We start from the raw sequence: 22542 nt of genomic DNA, 5'->3' as shown, positions 1-22542 counted from the left end.
ATGCCATACGAAGGGATATGTTCAACCCTAGTAGTAATATAAAGAGGATCATTGGATGCTTTAATTAAATTAGAATGATCAAAGGTTGTAGGAAGTGAACTTTTAGGTTCAGGCAAAGAAAAACTAAAGGTTGAGGTTGAGAATCAACATGATTAACCACATGATTAGCTTCTTCTATCTTTTTATTGTAACTCATATTACTAATAGAAGAAGGAGGTTGATTGATCACATTTGTTGAATCTAAAGGAAAAGGGATGGTGTAAATTAGCAAATTATGATTAGGAGGTGCTAAGATTTATTCATACTATCAACCTCAACATCAATTTATATATAATTGGAATCAATAAGATCTTGAATAACAATTTTCAAAGCATAACAATTTTGAGTATTGAGTATCATTATTGGGTTGATGATGGTACTGACAAAAAGCACTTTGATCAAACGACTTAGGCACTGGGTTTCTAGTGTCAATAGGACGAATACAAAGGAATTTAATAATGTTAGCATGAATCAAATTTTTCATCACCATAGGAAAAGGTTTAGATAAAGTAGTGTATTTGAGATTAGGATGATGCATAGAGGGAAAAATAATGATATGTTTAGATGGCATATCCACTTAGTCATCACCAATATTTGTTGATCTTTTGATCTTGATGTAGGTGTTAAGATTAGGGAACTTGTTTTGATGAAAAACAATGTCACTCTTATTAATAGTAACAAGATCCACTGGAGTGGTTCTCTCAAGTTGGATCTCTTGTAACTGATAATGATGAAACATTGCACAAAGATGTGAAAATGAAGTATACTAAGTACGAAGAATCTTATCTCTAATGTATTTTTTCAAATTAGAAATAAAGATGTGTTGAATATCTTGATCATACACATGTTAAGATATTTGAGCATACAAGTGTTTTAATCTACCTATAAAGTCCCTAACTTTTTTATTTAACGTTTTTCTTATAATGAATCAAACTAGTCAAAGAAATTTGAGGACCAATGTTATTTTGAAATTGTTGAATGAAAGTGTTGGAAAGAGTTTGAAAGGAATCAATAGAATAAGGGGGTAAAGATAAATACCATTGCAATGATTTCTCCCTAAAACTACGTGTGAACAACTTAGCCACAAGTCAATAGTCATGAAAAAAATCATTGCATATAGTTTGGAAACTCCTAACATGAATCACAAGATCACCTAAGTAGCATTATAAGTATCAAGATGAGGTATCTCAACATGTTGTGGGATAACAACATGGAGGATGTATAAGGAAAGATGATTAACAATGTTAGATGTGGGCATGTGGGCATGTTGTACTTAAATTGAATGAATTGAGCCACATATTAGATACATTAACAACATTGTTGTAGGAGCAGAATAAATATGTAAAGTTATTAGTGGGGAAGGAACCAAAAAGTATCTCTATATGTGAAAGGAACAATGTTATAATACTTGTTAAAAAAGAAGGTATGAAGGTAGGAGGAATACTTAGTGGAAGTCAAGGGTTTGGAAGACCAACACCTAGGGGATTAGATAATTGTGTAGAAGTCATCATGAGAGGGGGTAAGTACATGAGAATACTATAAATAGAGGTGAGAATAGGAATGGAAAGTTCAATAGTTGTATATCTCTATATTGCATTGTATATCTCACCTAATTAAGATATGAAAAGGAGGTCTAGAATAAGAGTGAAATGAATGATAAAGTAGTCACCTTGAAATATGCAAGGGGGTATGCATTTTTGCTCTACAAATTATATATTTGAACCTTTGATGGAACTTTCAATTGCAAACTCACGAGCACAACATAAAACCCAAAAAATGTTGTTTTTCGCAAGACTCTAGGATGATGTCAACTTGGTAATAAAGTGTTCGAGCACTTTATAGGAAGATGGTTATGTTCTCAAGACATAATAGAAAAGTTGATGCAACTTCTTTAGAAATACTTTGGCAAGTAGTTCCAAATCTATGGTTGTAATTCAACTATCCTACTTCTGCACACAATAAAACTTGGTTTTTGTTTTGGTTGGATGAGGGGTTTCCTTGGTCAAGCCCTAAAGTGAGGAATCAATATTAAAATTAAAATTCAAAACATGTACAAAAAGCAAGAAAAATGTAAATATTCATCTTGTTTGGAGAAAACCCTTGTTAATAAGGTTTTGAAATGCTTGTGTGTTGTCAATGTTGAATCTGCGAAGGATGTAGGAAATCCCCAAAAATGCAATGGATCTACCAAAAATACATCATGGAGCTATGTATGTAAATGTGCACTAATTAAGAAGTCGATGAATGCCTCAATGTAGATCTCCTCCCTTGATGACAAACAAAATGTTAGATTTTGAAGAGGAAATGCTCACAAAGGATCCTTGAATTTTTGAATGCCCTCAATGCATGATGAAAATTTGTTTTCTTGAATGCTTGAGAATTTCTTGTGATTTATGGCTTTCTAGTGGATTGCTATAATGAATGATGGATGTGAAAATGAGGTGCCCAAGCTTCCTTTTATACAAGTTTTTGGGCAAAAAAAAAAAGCAAGCCAACACGGACTCTCGATTGTCTAATTTGAAACCTCGAGATAAAATTGGCCCTAAGATTCAAAATTCTTAAGGAACATGTTGACCTGTGTCAACCTAGTATATAATAGATTAAGTTGGGTTGACCTATTCTAGAACAAGGCAACCTGGGTCAATCTATTCTAGGGTTGGTCCACAAGGAGCTAACCCTAAGGCCTCAGATTCTACATTGGTGAAAATGGAAGATGCATGATAGAATTAGAGATCCAACTAATTGAGCACAAATCATCATGGTCCATAAGGTCACTAAATGATGAGAGCTTAAAGGTATTAAATAATGAGAGGTTAAAGGTCTTAAATGATGGATGCTCCCATTTTAAGATGGTACAAAAAATAACAAAGATCCCCATATATCCAGTCATATTACTTTTTCAGGAATTGCCTATATTTGCACTTACTTCTAATTTGAACTTTAGATCCTCTATTTTAGTGCCTAACTGCCAAAAGTTCAAAATATAAATTTCATTCTTGGATCAAAACATAAAATAGGCTATTTATGACCCATCTTGGCGGTGAAGAGTTAGTTTTGGGAGAAGGTCATGTGAGAAGGTTTTTCTCTAGAATCTGATAACATTGTAGCCCACAAGGCATACAACTAGATTTGTTTAGATTGTAATGAATGTAATAGCTTCTCATTTTAGATAATATAAACTTCCTTATTGTTGTGGTGATTTGTGTCTTGAGTTGTGCCCTCATCACTAGAGAACTCCCTACCATCCACAAGTAAATGGGACAAGTACAACATTGAATATGATCCCTAAAATCACTTCAACCAAGATGTGTAATGTTAGAAAAATTAATTGGGGTATTAAGACACCAACAATACTTTTGGCCTATTGGACCATTTTTAAAAGAACCACCTCCCATACACCCTTCTATTATGTCTACAACATGGAAGCTATCTTACTAGAAAACTAATTTATAGTGAATAATGTACACACCACCCTCACTCTATGGCCAATTGCAAGCATTAGACAAGTTAAATGAAGAAAAACAACTTTCTACATCCCACCTATGGACATCAAAGGAACAAAGTATGACATGATCAAAACCTAAGGAAAAAGAAATTGCAAATTGGAGATATTGTCTTTTTCTACAACAAGATGTTAAAGAATCAAGGAAAACCCAAAGTCAACCAGTTAGGACCTTTTAAAATCAATGAAAAATTTGACTCAAGAAATAGTCAAGTTGGAGACTTTAGAGAATAGATCATACAATGCGATATTAATGCAACAAGTTCAAAATACTTCCACCATGGTTTAGGAAAAGTCAAAGTTTTAGTGTAGGATGATGCTGGCTAGAAAATAGTGTATCAAGACCATTTTAGAAAAAAAGTGACTACATACTAATATTCAAATTTTGGAACACGTAACTTATAAGAAATCACATATTTTAGGCTTACTAAGGGCTACATCCCCTTTAAAAGATATAAGCATAGGATATAGGCCCATTCACCATCTTGATAAGGGTGAAAGTTAAAGATTATATAGAGGAATAATTGTAAAAGGAGATATATGAATACAAATACAACTAATTTTGGGACCAAGTTGCCTGATCTCTTCATTCTACTTTAAAAGTTGATTTTGAATTAAAAATTCTTTCTATACTACTGTAATAGAACCAAGTCCAATTTTAATGATTTTAATAAAACAGATGTTTTGGGAATAAAACTTTGGTCTGTATCCCTCAAATTTCTTGCTATAGAGAATTTACCGTCCAAATATGAGCATCCATGATGCAAGTATAGAGATGATAAAATGTGAAACCACTTGTTTATGATGAAATATCAATCCCCAAGAAATAATTGAGGCTTAATTGTGTCAATTAAATGTTGAAGGTAAGAAGCATGCAACATGAAATATTTTTAATTTACCACCATTCAAACTATCATGTTCATCGATCACAAAACCTTCCCTAGTTGGATCAATGATTAGTTGTGGCATCCTTACCACTAAACTATGAATGCTTCATCTTTCTTGGGACATAAAACATGTTTGTAATCAACCCTTTCTGAAGTTAGCAAGCCTATCTAGCCTCCACATTGGCTTCCCCATAAACATGATTTATGGTGTAGACTTCCGATTTCTCAAGTCAGGAGAGAGCCACGCTAAGAAGAAAGATCAAACTAAGTGATAGTTCTAATAACATTGATAACTATAAATGAGTCCCCTTCTATTGCTATCTTATCCAATTCCATTTTGTACAATATTGTAAACTCAAGAATAGAGCTTAACACTTTACATCCTTATTAGTTCTTGTTTTGAACCTTTTAAATACCAAACAAATTACCTCCCCCTTCTAGTCTAGACCACTCATTCAATCCTTGATTTCCTATTATTTTCCTTAGACACTCATTCAAATTTTAATTCATACCCCCATGGTATCCATTTGACCTCCAAGCATTTTTAGTAAGAATCATTTATGCCAACCTATCAATAAAAGAACATTTCCCACTTAAGATCTTTTAAACTTTTCTTATTATATATTCCATCATTAGAATGTCTCATTGGTTTAAAATTATTTATTTATTTATTTATTTTTTAATATTTTATTCAACACAAATTTTCACCAAATAATAACAAATGCCACATAGTGACTTGTATTTGCTGTAAGTTGTAATCAATAGAAATAGAGTATGGGTAATAAAAGTTTGATTTCAAGAATTTATTTAGATAAAATGATTATACAATATTAAAATAAAAAAAATAAAATAGTTAAATTAGTATAGAAGTGATATATAATAGTATTCAAAATACTTACGTATTATATATATATATATATATATATATATATATATATATATATATATATATATATATATATATATATATATATATATATATATATATATATATATGAAAAATGGATGAATTAGTGTGTGGAATATAGTTTGTAGAAAAAATACATTTAGAGTGTAAATAGGGTAAAACACTTAATATAAAAATATAAATTAAGATGAAATTAGAACTATAAGAGAGATAATTAATTTAAAAGAATTAAAGTTTAGATATATTAATATATTGAACCTCCTAGAATATTATATAACACCAAAAACATATCAGCCAATCAAATTGTATTAAAATAATTTTAATAAATTTAGAAACTAAAAAATTCACATATATAATTTAGAAAAATGAAAAGTGGCAATGAGAAATAAAAATACTTGCATCTAATTTGTTGAAATGAAAAATATTAATCACTACTTAAGTACATAAGTACAACTATTGCAATAGTTTAGCCCAAAGCAAATAGAACAAGAGACGCGATGCGTCATAGTTCCTGCCTAACACATAATGGTTGTAGAGGTGTAGATGAGTGAGAATAAGGTTAAATAGTTCTAAATTAACATTGTGAATGCATTAATTTTTGCCTAGAAATGCACTTGTGATATGATAGAATGACTCATATTTTGTTATTAAGTTCTTGTGTTATATTATTATATATTTGGGTATTTAAGCCCAAGAATAAGAGGCCAAAGTACCCAATATGGCACTAACTACCTAATATCATACTACGATCAATACATATGCTTTAGACAAATTTGCACCTTCTACATTGACAACTTAAAATATGTGCAATGAGGAAAGTTATTCATACCAATATCTGAATTATAGAACTTGAAGAAGTGATGAAGCATTTGGAGTATCACATTATATGTTTAAGCATGTTATGCATGCTACTAGAGAACCATAAGTAGTTGGAAAAACTCCCTCAATGATTAATACATATAAATTTGATGTTGATGAATAAATATGATGTAATAAATAAGAAATAGAATATAACTATTTAATTTTAATATATAGTTTATAAAAACTTAATAATAATTTACATATCTTTTGGAATTGAATTATTTCGTTTTTGTGATTATTTCTTTTAGTATGGTTTTTTGATGTAAAATATAATTATTAATTTAATATTAAAATATATATTTAAGTTTTAAATATATTTAAACTAAATGATAAATTGTTTAAATATAAAATATTAATAATAATAAATGATATAATTTACAAATTGTAACACTTATCAATTATACATATTACAAACACTATTATAAAATATAATTAAAAAATAATATTGCTTAATTTATTTTTAAAAAGTAAAATAATAGTAATAATTTAACTACATTTATTAAAAAATCAAGTTTTAAAAAAATTAGAAATTCAAATACAAAGATATAACATATTGAAATTATATTGTTAGTGAGAATTAATATTGATTAGACATGTTGTGTGAGGTGGAAGATAAAATGATTGGAAAAAAATAAAGTTGTAATTTATGCATTAATGCAAATGAAGTTAGAAAATATTTGTATTTTTGTGGAAAAAAATTAATTTTCTCCCCCACCAAAAATAGTATGGACCAATAGAATGGATGAAAAATTTGATTTATAAAATAATGAAAAATTAGAAAATGATATAAACATTTGAAATTTCATATAATATTTTAAATTCTTTGATTTGATTGACCAATGTTAATGTCATATTAGAGTGACATGAATGCATAAGTATTCCTGCCATAAGCAGGAACTAATAATAAAAATTTCAATACCGTGAAAAAAGCCCATATTCTAAAGAGACGACATTTACATTTAAAAGGTTAAAAACACTTAATCTTAAAAACAGAAAAAATTAAAATCGACAATTGCCAAGAGGAGTTACGTGTGTACTAGCCAAATAAATTCACGGTCATAGGTTTCGATTATCGGCAATTCAAATTGTTTGATCTGAAGCAGATTTAATTCAGAGGGGAGTGAAGCTTTTTTGGCTGTATTTTTTAATCAATCCATACTTCAAGCGCAAATATGAGCGGCCCAGATGCTCTGTTTTCTCTGCGGAACAATTTTTACGTGGGCGCATATCAGGCCGCCATTAATGACAGCGACGTCCAGGGCCTGTCCGAAGATGAATCTATCGAGAGAGACTGCTTCGTTTACAGATCTTACATTGGCCTCCGCAGCTACCAGGTATTCCTTCTAATTACACTAAGTATGATCTTTTTGTTTAATAGATTTTTGTTTCAAGTTGCAGTCAATTAGATTTCTGTGAGTTAGGGTTTCATTTATTTAAGTTATTTGTTTTTCACCAAGGATATGTGCACGGATCTGATATTTTTGTGTGGCTATGAAGCTTGTGATCGATGAGATAAACGACTCGGCACCGACGCCTCTGCAGGCTGTGAAGATCTTGGCAATGTACCTGGCGGGCCCTCAATACAAGGTCAGTTTTCGCATTACCATTTTAAACTTCATATTTTCTTAGATCTGCGAAATCCTAAACTTGTGAAGCGCACAAATCTTCAATTGCCTTTTAATCCTTGGTGTATAACAGTGGGCTTAGGTGCTAGGATCTAGATTTATCTCTGTCAAATTCACTTGCATCTGGGCTCATTTGTGGGGTACATGCCAACCAATTAACTGGATATAATATTGTATTACATATCATGGGATTTCAACTATGTGCCTCGGTTGACCACTTTAGCTTACTGCACTGCCCATTTAAGTCCATTTTGTTTGGTACTGATGTAGTAAAGGGCAAATTAATTGTTGTTGACATCCTGGCATGCTATTTTGGCTTCTCAGATACATCAACGGCATACGTGATATCCCTATCTTCTGCCTATAGGTTAAATTCGTTAAAAATAAATAAATAATAGATTTCGTCAAATATCGAACTTCAAATAAAAAACATCTTATCGATATTCTTATTAAATAGACAAAATCACCAGATTCACCAGAAGGATGTAAATTATTAAACCTAGAAAAATGTGTGTATTTCTCATATTACATATAAATGTAGATACTAGATTTGCCAAATCGTACATTTTTCTTTTAGTTTGTTAGACAAAGTTATTAGATTTGATTGGATGATGGATAGGAATGTTGTTGGTTCGAAATATTATCTAAATGATCAGATTTGGCCAAGAAATGTATTTGTTTGATATAATTTATACCAAAACTTACTACATTTGGGAAAAAATTGTTTATTATTCATTTGAAAACATTTCAAATATATCAGATTTGCTGCAATCTGTGTAATTAATGGTAAACAGGGACACTATTGTTTTCCCAGCAAGTAGTAGAAAAACTAATGTATTCAACCATATTTACCAACTGATCTTCCTTTCATAAAATCTTTTTTGATTTCTTTGTGGGAACAGATAGAATCTTTTGTTTTGACACACTCTTCAAATTTTGTAGACTATGATCTTGATCTCATGGGACTAAACATAGCCTAAATAACCTACGTATACAGATTACAAAACATACAGAAAACTGTTGATATTGAAAAATTGATGTGTTTTCTTTTTTAGCAAATTTTATCCTAATAGAGATATAAGTACATATGTTAATGAGCTGTATTGAATTCAAAAAGTTTTGTATAAACTTTTAAAATTATGGACATTATACACCAATATACATAGTAAGCAGTTGGGTTGCAACAAATAGGCCTTTTTTGGCTTATATATATGTCTTGCGGTAGATAATCGTAAAAGGCCTTGTTGCAGATTTTCTTGTTAATATCTTAGAGAAACTGCGCAATTTTTTTTCTCACACCTATGCATTTACCCTCTGATGAGGTCAATAGGATTTCCAAGTGATCCAACTAGAGTCACCATGCCTTGGTGAGTCTCAGCAGTCTGACTATGTGGAGATGAGGAGGCAGCATTCCTTGTTTAATGAGCTGTAAAAGGCAAAGACTGATGAGCTGACTGAAAAGACTGGTGATTTCTTGAATAACAATTTTAAAATGTGTTTTTTTAATTACCTATATTTTGTCCCTGGCTTGATTATCCAGTTTTGACTATGGTATAGATTTTAGGGGGGTTTTTTTTGAGATTTCTGTTACTATGGTATAGTTTATATGAAAGCCCATTGTGGGTCAATACCTCCAACAAAAGTTATGTCTCTATTTCAACTTGTAGATAGGTTATGTTTGAGATGGGAAACATTATGATACGAAAACAATCGCTTGGTATCTACATCAGTTTTAAATAATCAATCTGGTGATCCTAGAAATCAACACCTTTGTGGGCTTATTAGATACCTACATAATGTAAGAATGTGGCAGGGGATATTCCTGGCTTGATCTGGAGTTAATCCAGTTTTGATTATGGTGTAGATTGTGTTAATAGTTTTCCCAACAATAATGATAAATAGCAATAAACCAAAGTAACAAGAATCGGAATCGGCAAGGCTGAATCAAATCGTGAATCGGCCATGAATCGGAATCGAATCGGCCATGAATCGGAAAATTAAAAAAACCCTTGAAATTTAGTGAGTAACTTATTTCATAAACCCTTTATCGCTGATTCGATTCACCGATTCACAAAAAATTGTTTGGCTTGAATCGAATCGCCGAATCGCGTGAATCGCATGAATCGCCGTGATTCTTGGAACTATGCAATAAACAAAATAAGAACAAAAAAAGTATGATAGACACAACTTATTCTGGGAAAACCCTTCAACTTGAAGGGAAAACTCTAGAACACCAGAAAATATCTCTTTTATTAATAATAATGTTCAATTACAATGCTTTCGCTTGATACAATTCTATTACAAACAAAGCAATCACACACACAAACACATATAGAATTTAGAGACACTTCATATCACAACCAAAGGTCTTTTCCTTTTCCTAAAACAAATCTCTTCATATTTCCAAACACAAGACTCTTCACATGTTGCATGTTTCTTCATATAATAAAATGTCAAATATTTAGAGTTTGACACCTAGCACACATTGAATACCAAATTATGTTCACTTAAGATTTCGTCAGGATTTTCTTCTCTAGCTGTTGACACAATTTCAACAAATAGTAAAATCAGAGATAAAGATCTCTATTGCAGCTACAATCTTCAACATTCCCTCTTAGCAAGATATGGCAGGCAAACATAGCTGCAACCTAAAGATGTCAATGATAAGTTTTCATCACATAGATTCTCATTAAAACATGTTATCTCAACAAAACATAATTCACCATAGTTACTTCATAAGAGCACAACGTTAAAGTCATGGAGTCACACACATGGCTTTCACCATGCCTACTTGTAGAGGGTGGAATAAGGTCTTTCTCCTCAAACTTCTCCCACCAAAGAATGCATTTACACCAAAGAATGCATTTCCACCTTGCCTACTTGCATAGGGTGAATCCACCTATACCTACTTGCATGGGTTGGAACAATGGGTTTCACCTTGAATTTCTCTCGCAAATAACTCATTAACAAGGAATTTCACCTTGAACTTCTTCGACACAGAGAAGAACTTATTTACAAGTGATTTCACGTTGAACTTCTTTGACACAGAACAAAACTCATTAACAAGGGATTTCACCTCAAACTTCTCTATCATAGAGAAGAACTGATTAACGACATGTATAAGAACGACTGAGATTCTCTCTCTACAAAGAGTCCCTCTCAGCAGGGATAGCTTTGATCACCACAATAGGATAGCTGATTCCAGTTTGATCAAATTGCCACATAAGCATGCAAAGAATCAGACACAACCTCCCTCTGAATCCGAATAGTCTCCCTCTGAATATAATTTCCTTTATATTATCTTTCTCTTTTAATGAAAAAATGCATCATCAATTACGTCCAAGACTACAAACAATGCCCCCATACAGTCTGCATCTCATTGCTTCTCAATCTGTCCTGCAACCAAGAGAGATTAATAATACCACATAAAGTCAACCTATCTTAATGCAAAAGTATACACTATTTTTAGTTATATAACAAAAGTTTATTGTGATAGAATACTTATCTCTCTGTAGTGAGATCCTAAGTCATAGGATTCACCGAATTTCATCCTTTTGATTCGAATTTCAGTGAATTTTAACTCTTTCCGAATGTCATCCGAATTTTATGAATTTTAATATAATACTTTAATTTAATATAATATTATTTAATTTTAAACTGATATTGAGTTATTTAGTTAAACTATTTAACAATGAATGACTATTTTAACAATTTTGTGGATATATTATTAATATTTTAAGATATATAAATATATATAACTAAAATTTAATGTCGAATTTTATTTCCGAACTTTTACCCTTGCCAGATTTCATTTGAATTTTATGATCGGCGAACTCGGATTCGAATTCGAACCTTGTGACTTAGGTGAGATCTATGAAAGGAAATTGCTGCCTTATATATAGACTTCTATGCAGGCCAGCAGAGATGACGTCAAAATATCATTGACGTGAAATTCAGGAAGGCATAAATATATTAGAACAGAAACACTGAAATCTGAGGAATCAGAGAGTTCTACAGTAACGACTTCAAGTTCCAAACCCTTACAACTGGAGAAAGAGGGTTACATAATTTTTTAAGTGCAAGATGAAGAATGAATTGAGTTTGGGTTCTGAATATTATTCTTATGTGCTGGATCTCAAAATTCTGTCAGATGTGTTTTAAAGTTCAAAATGGAATACAAATTCAGAATGGACATATAGAGGCAGTTTTAAATAAGCCCATACTCAGATACAGCTGCAGATTTTAAAGAAAAAAGAAAACCTTAAGTGTATCATAATAGCAATGAATAGATATTAGCCACAGAAAGCCGACAGCAGAGGAATAAAGGGAGTAGAATGATCAACAATGAACGAAATCGGAAGCCCGTGGCCAGCAGTGAATGGAAAAATAAATGCTGCAGTCCCAGAGTACAAAACAAAACCCTCATTCCATTTGCACAGGGATAGGTAAATAAACCCAGAAATAGAAATGATATCTATTCAAAGAGTTTAGTAAGGGAGCATCATTAAAATGTGACTCAACTCAACCAATAAGAGGACTGACAACCATAATATTTCTTTTACTCATTTAAAGTCTGAAGCTCTGCCAAAAAAAAAAATTCATGCAATAGGAAAATTGAATTTTCATAGAATCGTGAATGAAACTGATGATTTCTATAAGACATCCATGGAATAGTGGGATACTGCCATCAGGGTTGAGTCACAAACAATAAAACGACACTTGACAGTATGAATAAACTCTCAAGCTATTCACAACAGCAAGCAGTCAGGCAGCTCCTGAGAGAGCATGCACAGAAGCACTCAGCTCCCGATCACCAAGCAGCTAGGTCACTTAGTCAGCATAAAGTAAAAGGCTGACAATCCCTGTAACTGCAACAATGATAAACCACATGCAATAAAGATACTCTTATTTATAGAAGAGAAATTGATAGCTATACAAAAATGTAGAGTCACCCTCTTCCTCAAGTGACTACAGATACAAAGAGAATAACAAGGCAAGATAAATGAATTTAAGGGGACCTAAAAGAAAACAGACGAACATAGAATATGAAATGATGCCATGTAATAACATGACAGCTGAAGTTAACACTCTTACTGAACAAAAGATAAAAGATCAGCATACCTGCTGGCACAACTGGGCTCTCTAAAATGCCAAAACATCATTTACAATAGTCATGGCTTGATGACAAATAAGCATGATGCCTCAGCACATGATGTTGCATGAACAAAGCCACATGAATTGAAATATATGAGGAGCACTATTATCATAAACAGGAGTATGCATAGCATTGATATCCCATGGAGCACACTAAAAAGAAATCGAAGAGGCATCTCAATTCCTGAAATAGCTCAAAGCAAATCGTCACAGTTATGAATAATTTATCTTGCAGCTATTCTGGATCACGTAAGAAATAGCAATCTAAGACATAAAAATGGGCTAATGGACAAAAGAGACTCCTTTTTTGTTGTTGTTATCTAACCATGCTAATATTTTGCCCAAAAACAAACAAATAAGAACAAAATAAGTACAAGGCACAACTTATCGTAGGAAAACCCTTCATTTTGAAAGGAAAACCCCAGCCACACAAGAAAATATCTCTTTTATTAATAATGAATGTTATAAGTACAAATCTTTCACTTGATACGATTGCAGTACACACAAAGCAATCTCATATCATATAGAATTGAGAGAGACTTAATATCACAACTGAAGATCTCTTCAATTTCAAAAAACAAGTCTCTTCATATTTCCAAACACACGATTCTTTGTATGTCTTGTGTCTCTTCATATAATAAAATGTCAAATATTTAGAGTGTGTCAACTAGCACACATTGAATGCCAAATTGTGTTCACTTAAGATATCATCAAAATTATCCTATCTAGCTGTTGACACGATCTGTCTCTCTCTCTCTCTCTCACACACACACATGCACACAAAGAATTGAGAGGCACTTCATATCACACACAATGTTATATTCAATTTAAAAAAAAACAAGTCTCCTCATATCTCAAAATGCATGACTGTTTGCAAATCGCATGTCTCTTCATATAACAAAATGTCAAATATTTAGACCGTGACACTTGCACACATTGAATGCCACATTGTGTTCACTTAAGATATCATCTCAATAATTCTCTCTAGCTGTTGACACAATCACATTGTAATATCCCTCAATAGGAGATAGCTAAATTAAACATCAATTTCTTTCACAATTCAAATACTATGCCAAGAATTAGTTTTACAGTAATGGAGTAAATACCAAATTGTTATTAATACTGCAACTACAGTACTGAAAAATCAATAAGCTGTGAAATGGACAGTTTCCATAGCCAACATTGCCAATACTCATAACATCTATTGAACTTTAAGCAATTATTCACAAATGGAACCTGTTTAAAATGCAAGCGTGCATCTCTAATGATGCTAGAATGTACCAGTTGCAACTCCAGATTTCCACAACACACATCTGTCCCTGATTCTTTCCTCCAGCAACACGTAGGGAAGAATTCATACATGTGCTGCCTTCCAATGATCGCAGCTCCCAGTAAGAGCAGAGTCGGCTCTCAAGTCATGGAAGGTGGCCTCCAAAGACTAAACACAGGCTCTTGACGTCTCAACGCAGACCCCTTAAACTTGATCATAGGTTCACTAAGTCTGTTCACCGCTCTTGTAACTCAACAACCACAGCCTTGGGTGTGATAGCAGGCCCAAAATCTCCAATTTCTTGGCTTCCAGATCATCCAGATTGAACAGTAATGACTGTGCCTAAGAGCAGATTACATGGTGTATGAAATACCGATGAAAATGTCACCAATTCGCTGGAAAGGATCCCATGCTACAGAAGACACTTGACACCAATGAGGTAAACATGAAACACTGCAATACAATATTATCTGTATTTCCAGCAAAACTGAATGTCTTCCTAGTTACAGGAGTCACAGAATCGGAAGACTCAACAATTCCCAGAATATGCAAATATAAAATTCCAGAATTCCCTTTCACAACTCTCTGCCAAAGAACTCTTCTCAGCTACAGCCAAATAGTATGAGAAGATATCCTGCAAACAACCTTTTTTCAATCACAGTAGGAAATAGAAGAAGAAGACAATAATGAATCTCAGATTTATTTAATCCACAATACTTCAACTATGTATTAAATGTAGAACCCAGCACCAAATCCTTATACTTCAGCAAGGGCACAAAAGAAATCATCATCCTCAAGAAAACTCACCAAATCAACAAAAAAATTAGATAATCGGATGCCTTTCCTTTCACTATGAGCCCATATTTATAATCTTCAAAAACCACTTGTTTCCCAAACGAAACTCCATTCAAGAAGCTTCACCAGCACAACATTAATTAAAAGTTTCCATTAGATTCTTTTAATGATAACAATTTCTTGCCTTTTTGTATTTAATACTTGACTTGGCTTATAACTAATTAAATAAATGGCCCCTTCCAATGATGACTCAACCCTCAACTTAAGTGATATTACAAAGTTAAATTATAACTTTATAATAAGCCATTTAATGATTCAATAATAATTTGGCCACTAAAAATATAATAATTCTCAAAATACTCATTCAAATATGCTGTCTGAAGTAGGAGTCACACCTATTATTTCTCCATGTGACCAAATACACATTCCAAAAATAGAAAGGGTCTATCTCAATCATGGCTTACAAAGTCCAATCCGAGTGACACGAAAACCAATCCGTAATGAATTGTGGAGAATTGTGAAGAAGACAAGACCCTCCCAAGCCAAGCCACTGCCTCAAAAGACCCTCTATCCACAATAATTAGCCTACGAATTTATTAATAAAAGGTTAATCTCTAAAACTCTGATGTTGACAAAAATGGTGACATTATACACACACACACACACACACACAGAATTAAGAGAAACTTCATATCACAGCCAAAGGTCTCTTCAATTTCAAAAAACAAGTCTTTTCATATTTCCAAATGCACAATTCTTCGCATGTTGCATGTTTCTTCATATAATAAAATGTCAAATATTTTGAGTGTGACACCTAGTACACATTGAATGCCACATCGTGTTCACTTAAGATATCATTAGAATTATCCTCTCCAGCTGTTGATGCACGTGCACACACACACACACACAGACACACACACACACACAGATAGAATTTAGAGGCATTTGATATCACAATTGAAAGTCTTCACGATTTCAAAAAACAAGTCTCTTCATATTTTCAAATCCACGACTCTTCACATGTCGCATGTCTCTTCATATAATAAAATGTCAAATATTTAGAGTGGGACACATTGAATGCCACATTGTGTTAACTTAAGATATCATCAGAATTATCCTCTCTAGCTATTGACACAATCACAATCACATATATATAATGAATTGAGAGACACTTCATATCACAACTGAATGTCTCTTCAATTTTTAAAAACAGGTCTCTTAGTAAAATTAGAGATAAAGATCTCAATCACAGCTACAATCTTCAACAGATTGTAGGATTTTTTTGGGGTTAACATCTTGCCGAGATACACTCTAACTGATTGACTGGATGCCGTTCACCATTTTCAGGATGCCGTTTATTATATAGTGGTGAAACTACTTACCTTGTGCAAATCATACATGAACATGTTTCTCCACTCTGATTGACCGTTACACAGCATGAGATGCTTGGTAATTCAAACACTGTAATAGTAATGCTCCTCATTGTCAACATGAATGAAAGAAGGATCCATGAACACATGACTGCCATGGCTCACATACTGACGGCAGTTACAAAGGGTGTGACCTTTCATTCACAGGCAATGAAGACTCTCCATCAACATGACTGCCATGGCACACATGCTGACGACAGTTATGCAAGATGTGACCTTTCATTTGCGGGCAATCTAGACTCTTACATATTCCTCAATTGCTTGAATACATAAAAGAATTGAACCAATGACTCTTCAATGACAGCAGGATTCTTCATTGATGAACTGATCAGCAAGAAAGCTCATCACAGTCTTAAGTCACTCAACCATACGGGAATGAGCTGTTTTGAAGCCTTTTCATTCTATTAATGAATGATACCCAGAGATAGGAGTGAAAACTTCAATGGCCACGACTTTTACTGTTATTGTGATATTGCTATCAGGATTTAACTGTGTGATTTTTGAGTCAAACTCATTGACCCATGTTTCATGAGTAGTGATTCAACATGAATCCATCTCTCACGAGAATAAATGGAACACTTAGCACTCATTGGATCTAGGTGATGCTCACAAGGGTGAAAAGCACTGGGACTTCTGGGGAGGTCACCCATCCCAGTACTACTCCAGCCTGAGCGCCCTTAACTACGGAGTTTCCTCCCTAGTTAAACCCAAAGCTTGCAACCCCATTTACCTTCACCAAGTGTTGTGCCTTATGAACCATTCATTAGAAAGCCCCTTAAGCTCATCAGTTGATAAGTAGGAGATATTGGTGACACTACATATGATGTAGCTCTTCAATCCATATCAGATACATTTCTTAAATAAATAGTATCCATGATGTCCAAGATCCAATATTTGAAATAAGGACTTTTACCCAATATTTGGGATGTTTTCTTGAACTCGAACTTTTTTTTGGGAACTTTGACATTTGATGTTGCTAATCCTTGCATGCTTGGGTGAATGCTTGTGGGGCCACCCACAATGTCTGGGTGGCACCCCCATTACGAGGCAGTATTTTGGTGTAATGATAGCTTTAGTGCTATCAAAGTGGAGGCGTCGATATTGAGATGCAGAGAATGTGGTGAGCATATGATGTGTTTTGCATGAGGATGTATGCACGAGTAAATACATTTGGAGTCACATTTAATGCTCGGGGGTGTCACATTCACTAACAGGTCACTCTTTTAGTGTTGTGGTTGGGCCTCAACATACCACAAGTGCAGATTGATTATGAATGGCTCCCAATGCATGGCAACTCCCTTGGACATGTGGCTGCTTGATTGTGGATGGCTCCCAGCCCTCGGTACATACCTAGCAGTAATTCACTCCACCATAACATTTAGGCCGTGACATTGCCATCTATGTGGGGCTCAACCTTGAGGCCTTGACTATACCATCAAGCAAGGCAACCACCATGTCAAATGCTTGGACTAATGGCGATTGGCGCCTTTTGGTGTTAAGAGTGTGAAGTCTGTCCCATTTGATTGGCAGCACATGCCAGTCCTCTGATGGACATGTGGCTGCTTGATTGTTGGTGGGTCCTAGCTTTGGGTACACACCCAATATTTTATGTTTTGCTTAAAAAGCCATCAGCAATTATTGAATATCTTATTGTCAGTTAAATTAATGTAAAAATTTAAATTAAATATGCTTAATATTGGTTTTTTTACCTGACTTAAATTTAAGTGAAAAATTTGTTGTCCCTCAAACATGTCCTTGCATAATGCCATCATTTGAATATGGAGAGACACTGAAAAGAATAAGAAAAAAAAGGTATCTATTGATATTTACACATTTAAATACTTTCTGTTAAAATTTAAAATTGTAAACAAAAAGCAACTGTGCAGTTTTAAGATTCTAGTTTGAGGTGGAAACTGATACTTTTTCTTTTGGCCAATGCAAATTGCTTATGGTGATTTCAAATGATGGTGGGCTAACATTTTTATAATCTGGAGATAAACAGGAATAGGAGCATGTTAGAATGGCATGTATACCATATATTATATAGCATATAAAGATTAGGTTAGAAATCATATAGAAGAGCCCAGCAGACTGAATTACAAATTCTAGCTTTTGAATGTTCTTCTTAAATGACGGGTTTTTACAGGTAGATTGGTAAGAATAGGCCATGCATAAGTTATTAGTTTACAAGAATTTTTTTTTCTTTTTCGAATAAAATCAATAATCAAATTTTATTCATGGCTGCTTACATTTCCTTTCTCAAGATGATTGCAGGAAAATGCTATCTCCAGCCTCAAGGAATGGCTAAGTGATTCAGTCATAAGTAACAATCCTGTTTTAAAGTTGGTTGCTGGAACCATCTATATGCACGAACAAGACTATAATGAGGCACTGAAACATACTCACTCAGGAGGAACATTAGAGTTGTGAGTATATTCTGTTTATTTTTTGACATTCATGGACGTGTTACAAAAATTTATCTCTCCTTTTTTGGTCTATTTCTGTTTTCAATGTCATTTCTAAATCCTTCTATCACCACTGGCTTTGATATTTACAGTATTTGTCTAAGATTGTTATCTAATGTTTTGAAGGTGCAAGTTTTGGAATGCATCTGTTCTTTAGATATTTAATAATCAATGTTTTGGAATGCATCATACAATATGTCTATTTAATCAATTTAAGATACTTCTTCCCTTGATATTACCCACTATTTTTGCCTTCTTTGCTTCCATTAGTAAATTTTGCTCATTTTCTCTAGGTTATATATGCATTATATATTTGGAGTATTTGCAACTGCCTCCCTATCATCTCTATTATATTGTCTCTTAGTTCAGAGGCAGAGTTTTTCCATTCCATGATGATGCACTGGCTGTGGCCACCTGCCTTGCACTGCATTGTTTTCAATAAAATATTTTACCTTTTGCATCTTTTGATAATTGCCAGTATTTTAGCATCTCTACATTTTGCCATGTTAATCTGTAGTTGCTTGAGATTGGATGGAATTTTGACAAAATAATAATATTACAACGCTCAATGTCAGAGTGAGCTACAAAATAACAAAATTTTAAATTATTATTATTTTAAACCGCTTTACCCCTACCCTGGTCTGCAACCTCTGTACTAATTTATCCTTCAGCTATCTTTTGTCCTGACATTGGATGACAGAGTGTGATCTGAAATGTCGATGCAAAAAATTTAAAAATCCAACACAATCACTTCTAGAAACTCTTACTATGTGAAAGGATGTGTTAGACAGGAGATATCTTCTCAGACGTGTTTCATTTGTCAAGCTCAATCAAAATTGAATATTTAAATGCTGTTGACCTGCAAGGGTATTTCTAACTTCTAGATATCTAGAGCACATGCGATTAAATATAAAATAATGATATGCTTGATTCCTTCTAGAGGATTTAGAAAGCACCAGTGTTGTCTGAAAATACTTATTCCAGCAAAAGTCAACATGGCAATGCAGCAATTAAATTTTTGGATGAACTATATAAGGCGGCCCTGATACAAGAGACAGCAGAAGTTAAAACTCATTTTTTCACAATTTTATCAACTCCCAAGTTTTTAAGTTTCTAGAATATAAAAATCAATGTTATTTAGCTTCTAGAATGGGTTGATAAGAATCTTGGGGATGACAAGACTTTTCCTGATTTTGGGTAAGGCAGAGGGACAACTAGTGAAATTATATTTAAAAATGTCAAATTACTATTAGTATAAATTTTTTATATATAAATAAATACTCTAGGTGGAGTGGATAGATGCTCCTGGTGATGATACCATTCCTGATTTGGTAGGGCTTTAGCAGCTTCCATTGGCAACACCTTGTTTTAGGAGAATATGGATGTTGCATCTACACCTTGTGCAGATATCTCTATCAGCAGATGTTTTATGATTTTCTGATGATCATTGTATGAGATTTCTTTTGATGGATGGATATTTCTTGATGACGTGGCTATCATTTAGTTATGTTTAGCTCTAAAATTTCACTTCATCTTAAATAGCCGCTTAAACTTTTTTGTATAGCAACTAAAAAGCCCAATTTTAGGTTAGAATGTCGTTTTTCAGTAAAATTTCACTGCATCATGACCATACTCTTTGAAGATTCCGTGTAATGTCCAATTGCATGCTGTAATTCCTTATATTCTTTATGTCAAGGTCTTATCATTTTAAAGTCTACTGCTAGTTGGATGTTAATAACCTGCAAAAAATAAAAATCAACTATGTAAAAAAAATCCATGCCTAATCCAGATCATATTGGTTTTGCTTATTCAAGTATATTTTTGCTTATTAGAGTGCTGAGATCATGTATAAAGACTTATCTCTCAATAGTAAATATTTAGCATGGAAAAACTGATATCTATTCTTTCTAGAAGAAGCATTTTTCTTTTACTAATCATGTTCTCCATTTGCTTTGCAGAAATGCTTTGAATGTTCAAATATATCTTAAGATGCACAGATCTGATCATGCAGAGAAACAACTTAAAATAATGCAGCAAATTGACGAGGATCATACTCTGACACAGCTTGCAAATGCATGGCTAAATTTGGCAGTGGTAACTTTTTTATGATCTATGGCCCCTCTATGCACATTGTTCTATAATTGATCTCTAGTGTAGTAGGCTGAGGTATTTGATTTGCTGGTGTGGCAGGGAGGTTCAAAGGTCCAAGAAGCGTATTTAATTTTCCAAGACTTTTGTGACAAGTACCAACAAACTGTTACTATTCTAAATGGGAAAGCTATCTGTTGTATGCATATGGGAAAGTTCGATGAAGCTGATACAGTTCTGCTAGAGGCTTTGAATAAGGCATGCTTCTTTAGTTTGTTATCTTAACCCTTTTTTTCCTCTACTAGCTAAATTAAGTGTTTAGTTATTGAAGCTATAGTTGGCAAATATTTCTACTTATACAGTTAAAATTAAAAATACTAAATATTACACACTAGCATTGGCAAACTGCCCTGCTTGCTATCAGCAGACTGCCTCATTTTTGATTAGTAAATGTCTTGCTTTGTCATTATTTTCTGAATCATCATCTTTGTGAAAAAAATTAATTTATGGCGGCTATTCAATGCTTTGTATTTTAGTTAGTCTGCATCTAATATGTTTGTTTATCTACAGGATGCCAAAGATGCTGATACTCTTGCAAATCTAGTAGTTTGCAATCTTCATTTGGGAAAACCAGTTACTCGTTATCTTAGGTAAACAAATTTGCAAATTCCTTTAATTTGTATTGCTGTTTTGACTATGTACATTTTCAGACTCCCTTATTGTTCATTTTGTTTTTGTTTTATGCAGTCAGTTGAAATCATACCATCCAGAGCATTTACTTATCAAGCGTTCCTCTAGCGCAGAAGAGAATTTTGATAGGTCTGTTCAGGCTGTTGCGTAAGAAGTGTTATATCAAATGAAAATCTTGCAAACTGGAAAGCGAGGACAATCCACACTAATTCTTTAATTTCATTGAGTTGTCCCTGTGGGTTTCTTGAATATTTTTGGTTCTTATATGAAATTTTCTTTGCTTCACTTATCACTGGGTTGTTCATCTCCACACATGGACTGCAATCTTTAGCATACTATTGCATTCCTTGACTTATGTTTGGTTGAAGGAAAAACTGATTCAGTATTTTAATTCCAGGTGATTTGTGTTGGTTTTAACTTTTTTTGTCCTTGTCTTTTTGACCTGAAGATCAGCTATGAAAAGCATTGTTGCCATATTCATTTTTGAAGATAAGTGGACTTGCATTCTTATATCTATGGTGATTTTGTCTGAATAGTTATAATTAGGAATTGTCTAAATTGCAGATATACACTTCAGTTCATGGTCTTATTGCTGCTTTATGACAGTTAAAAGGAATTCAACTTTAACAATAGGTTCTCTGAATTGTTTGAATTAACATGCTTGCCTCACTCACCTTTCAGACATTAGGCCAAGGATCAAATTAGGACTCTACATGGGAAATTTTATGAAAGGGATAACCGATCGATTCAATTGTCCCATATTTCATGGTCAACAAATAAATAAAGCAAATTGAATGCTATTTATTAACTAACATTCATGAAAGAAGGG

General features: G+C 33.2%; 1 protein-coding gene across 1 annotated transcript; it reads left to right on the top strand.

Annotated features, from left to right (window-relative positions):
- The first annotated feature begins 7273 nt into the window (after positions 1–7273).
- Positions 7274–22130, top strand: LOC149546955 (coatomer subunit epsilon-1-like). Its single transcript, XM_089791448.1, has 7 exons — positions 7274–7530; positions 7694–7783; positions 18745–18896; positions 20894–21029; positions 21126–21281; positions 21594–21673; positions 21771–22130. Exons 1-7 carry the CDS (start codon positions 7369–7371, stop codon positions 21862–21864), a joined length of 870 nt encoding a protein of 289 aa, XP_089647574.1. The 5' UTR covers positions 7274–7368; the 3' UTR covers positions 21865–22130.
- Positions 22131–22542: the final 412 nt, after the last annotated feature.

The sequence above is a fragment of the Cupressus sempervirens genome, chromosome 7 (genome assembly GCF_028749045.1).
Source record: "Cupressus sempervirens isolate cs-2001-9-10 chromosome 7, ASM2874904v1, whole genome shotgun sequence".
NCBI lineage: Eukaryota > Viridiplantae > Streptophyta > Pinopsida > Cupressales > Cupressaceae > Cupressus > Cupressus sempervirens.
This window is presented reverse-complemented; position numbering and strand designations above follow the sequence as displayed.

Coding starts and splice junctions, on each gene's coding strand:
- LOC149546955 (XM_089791448.1), top strand. CDS start 7,369: ATGAGCGGCCCAGATGCTCTGTTTTCTCTGCGGAACAATTTTTACGTG. Junction 18,897..20,893: donor TCAGGAGGAACATTAGAGTT/GTGAGTATATTC, acceptor TTTGCTTTGCAG/AAATGCTTTGAATGTTCAAA. Junction 21,030..21,125: donor CATGGCTAAATTTGGCAGTG/GTAACTTTTTTA, acceptor CTGGTGTGGCAG/GGAGGTTCAAAGGTCCAAGA.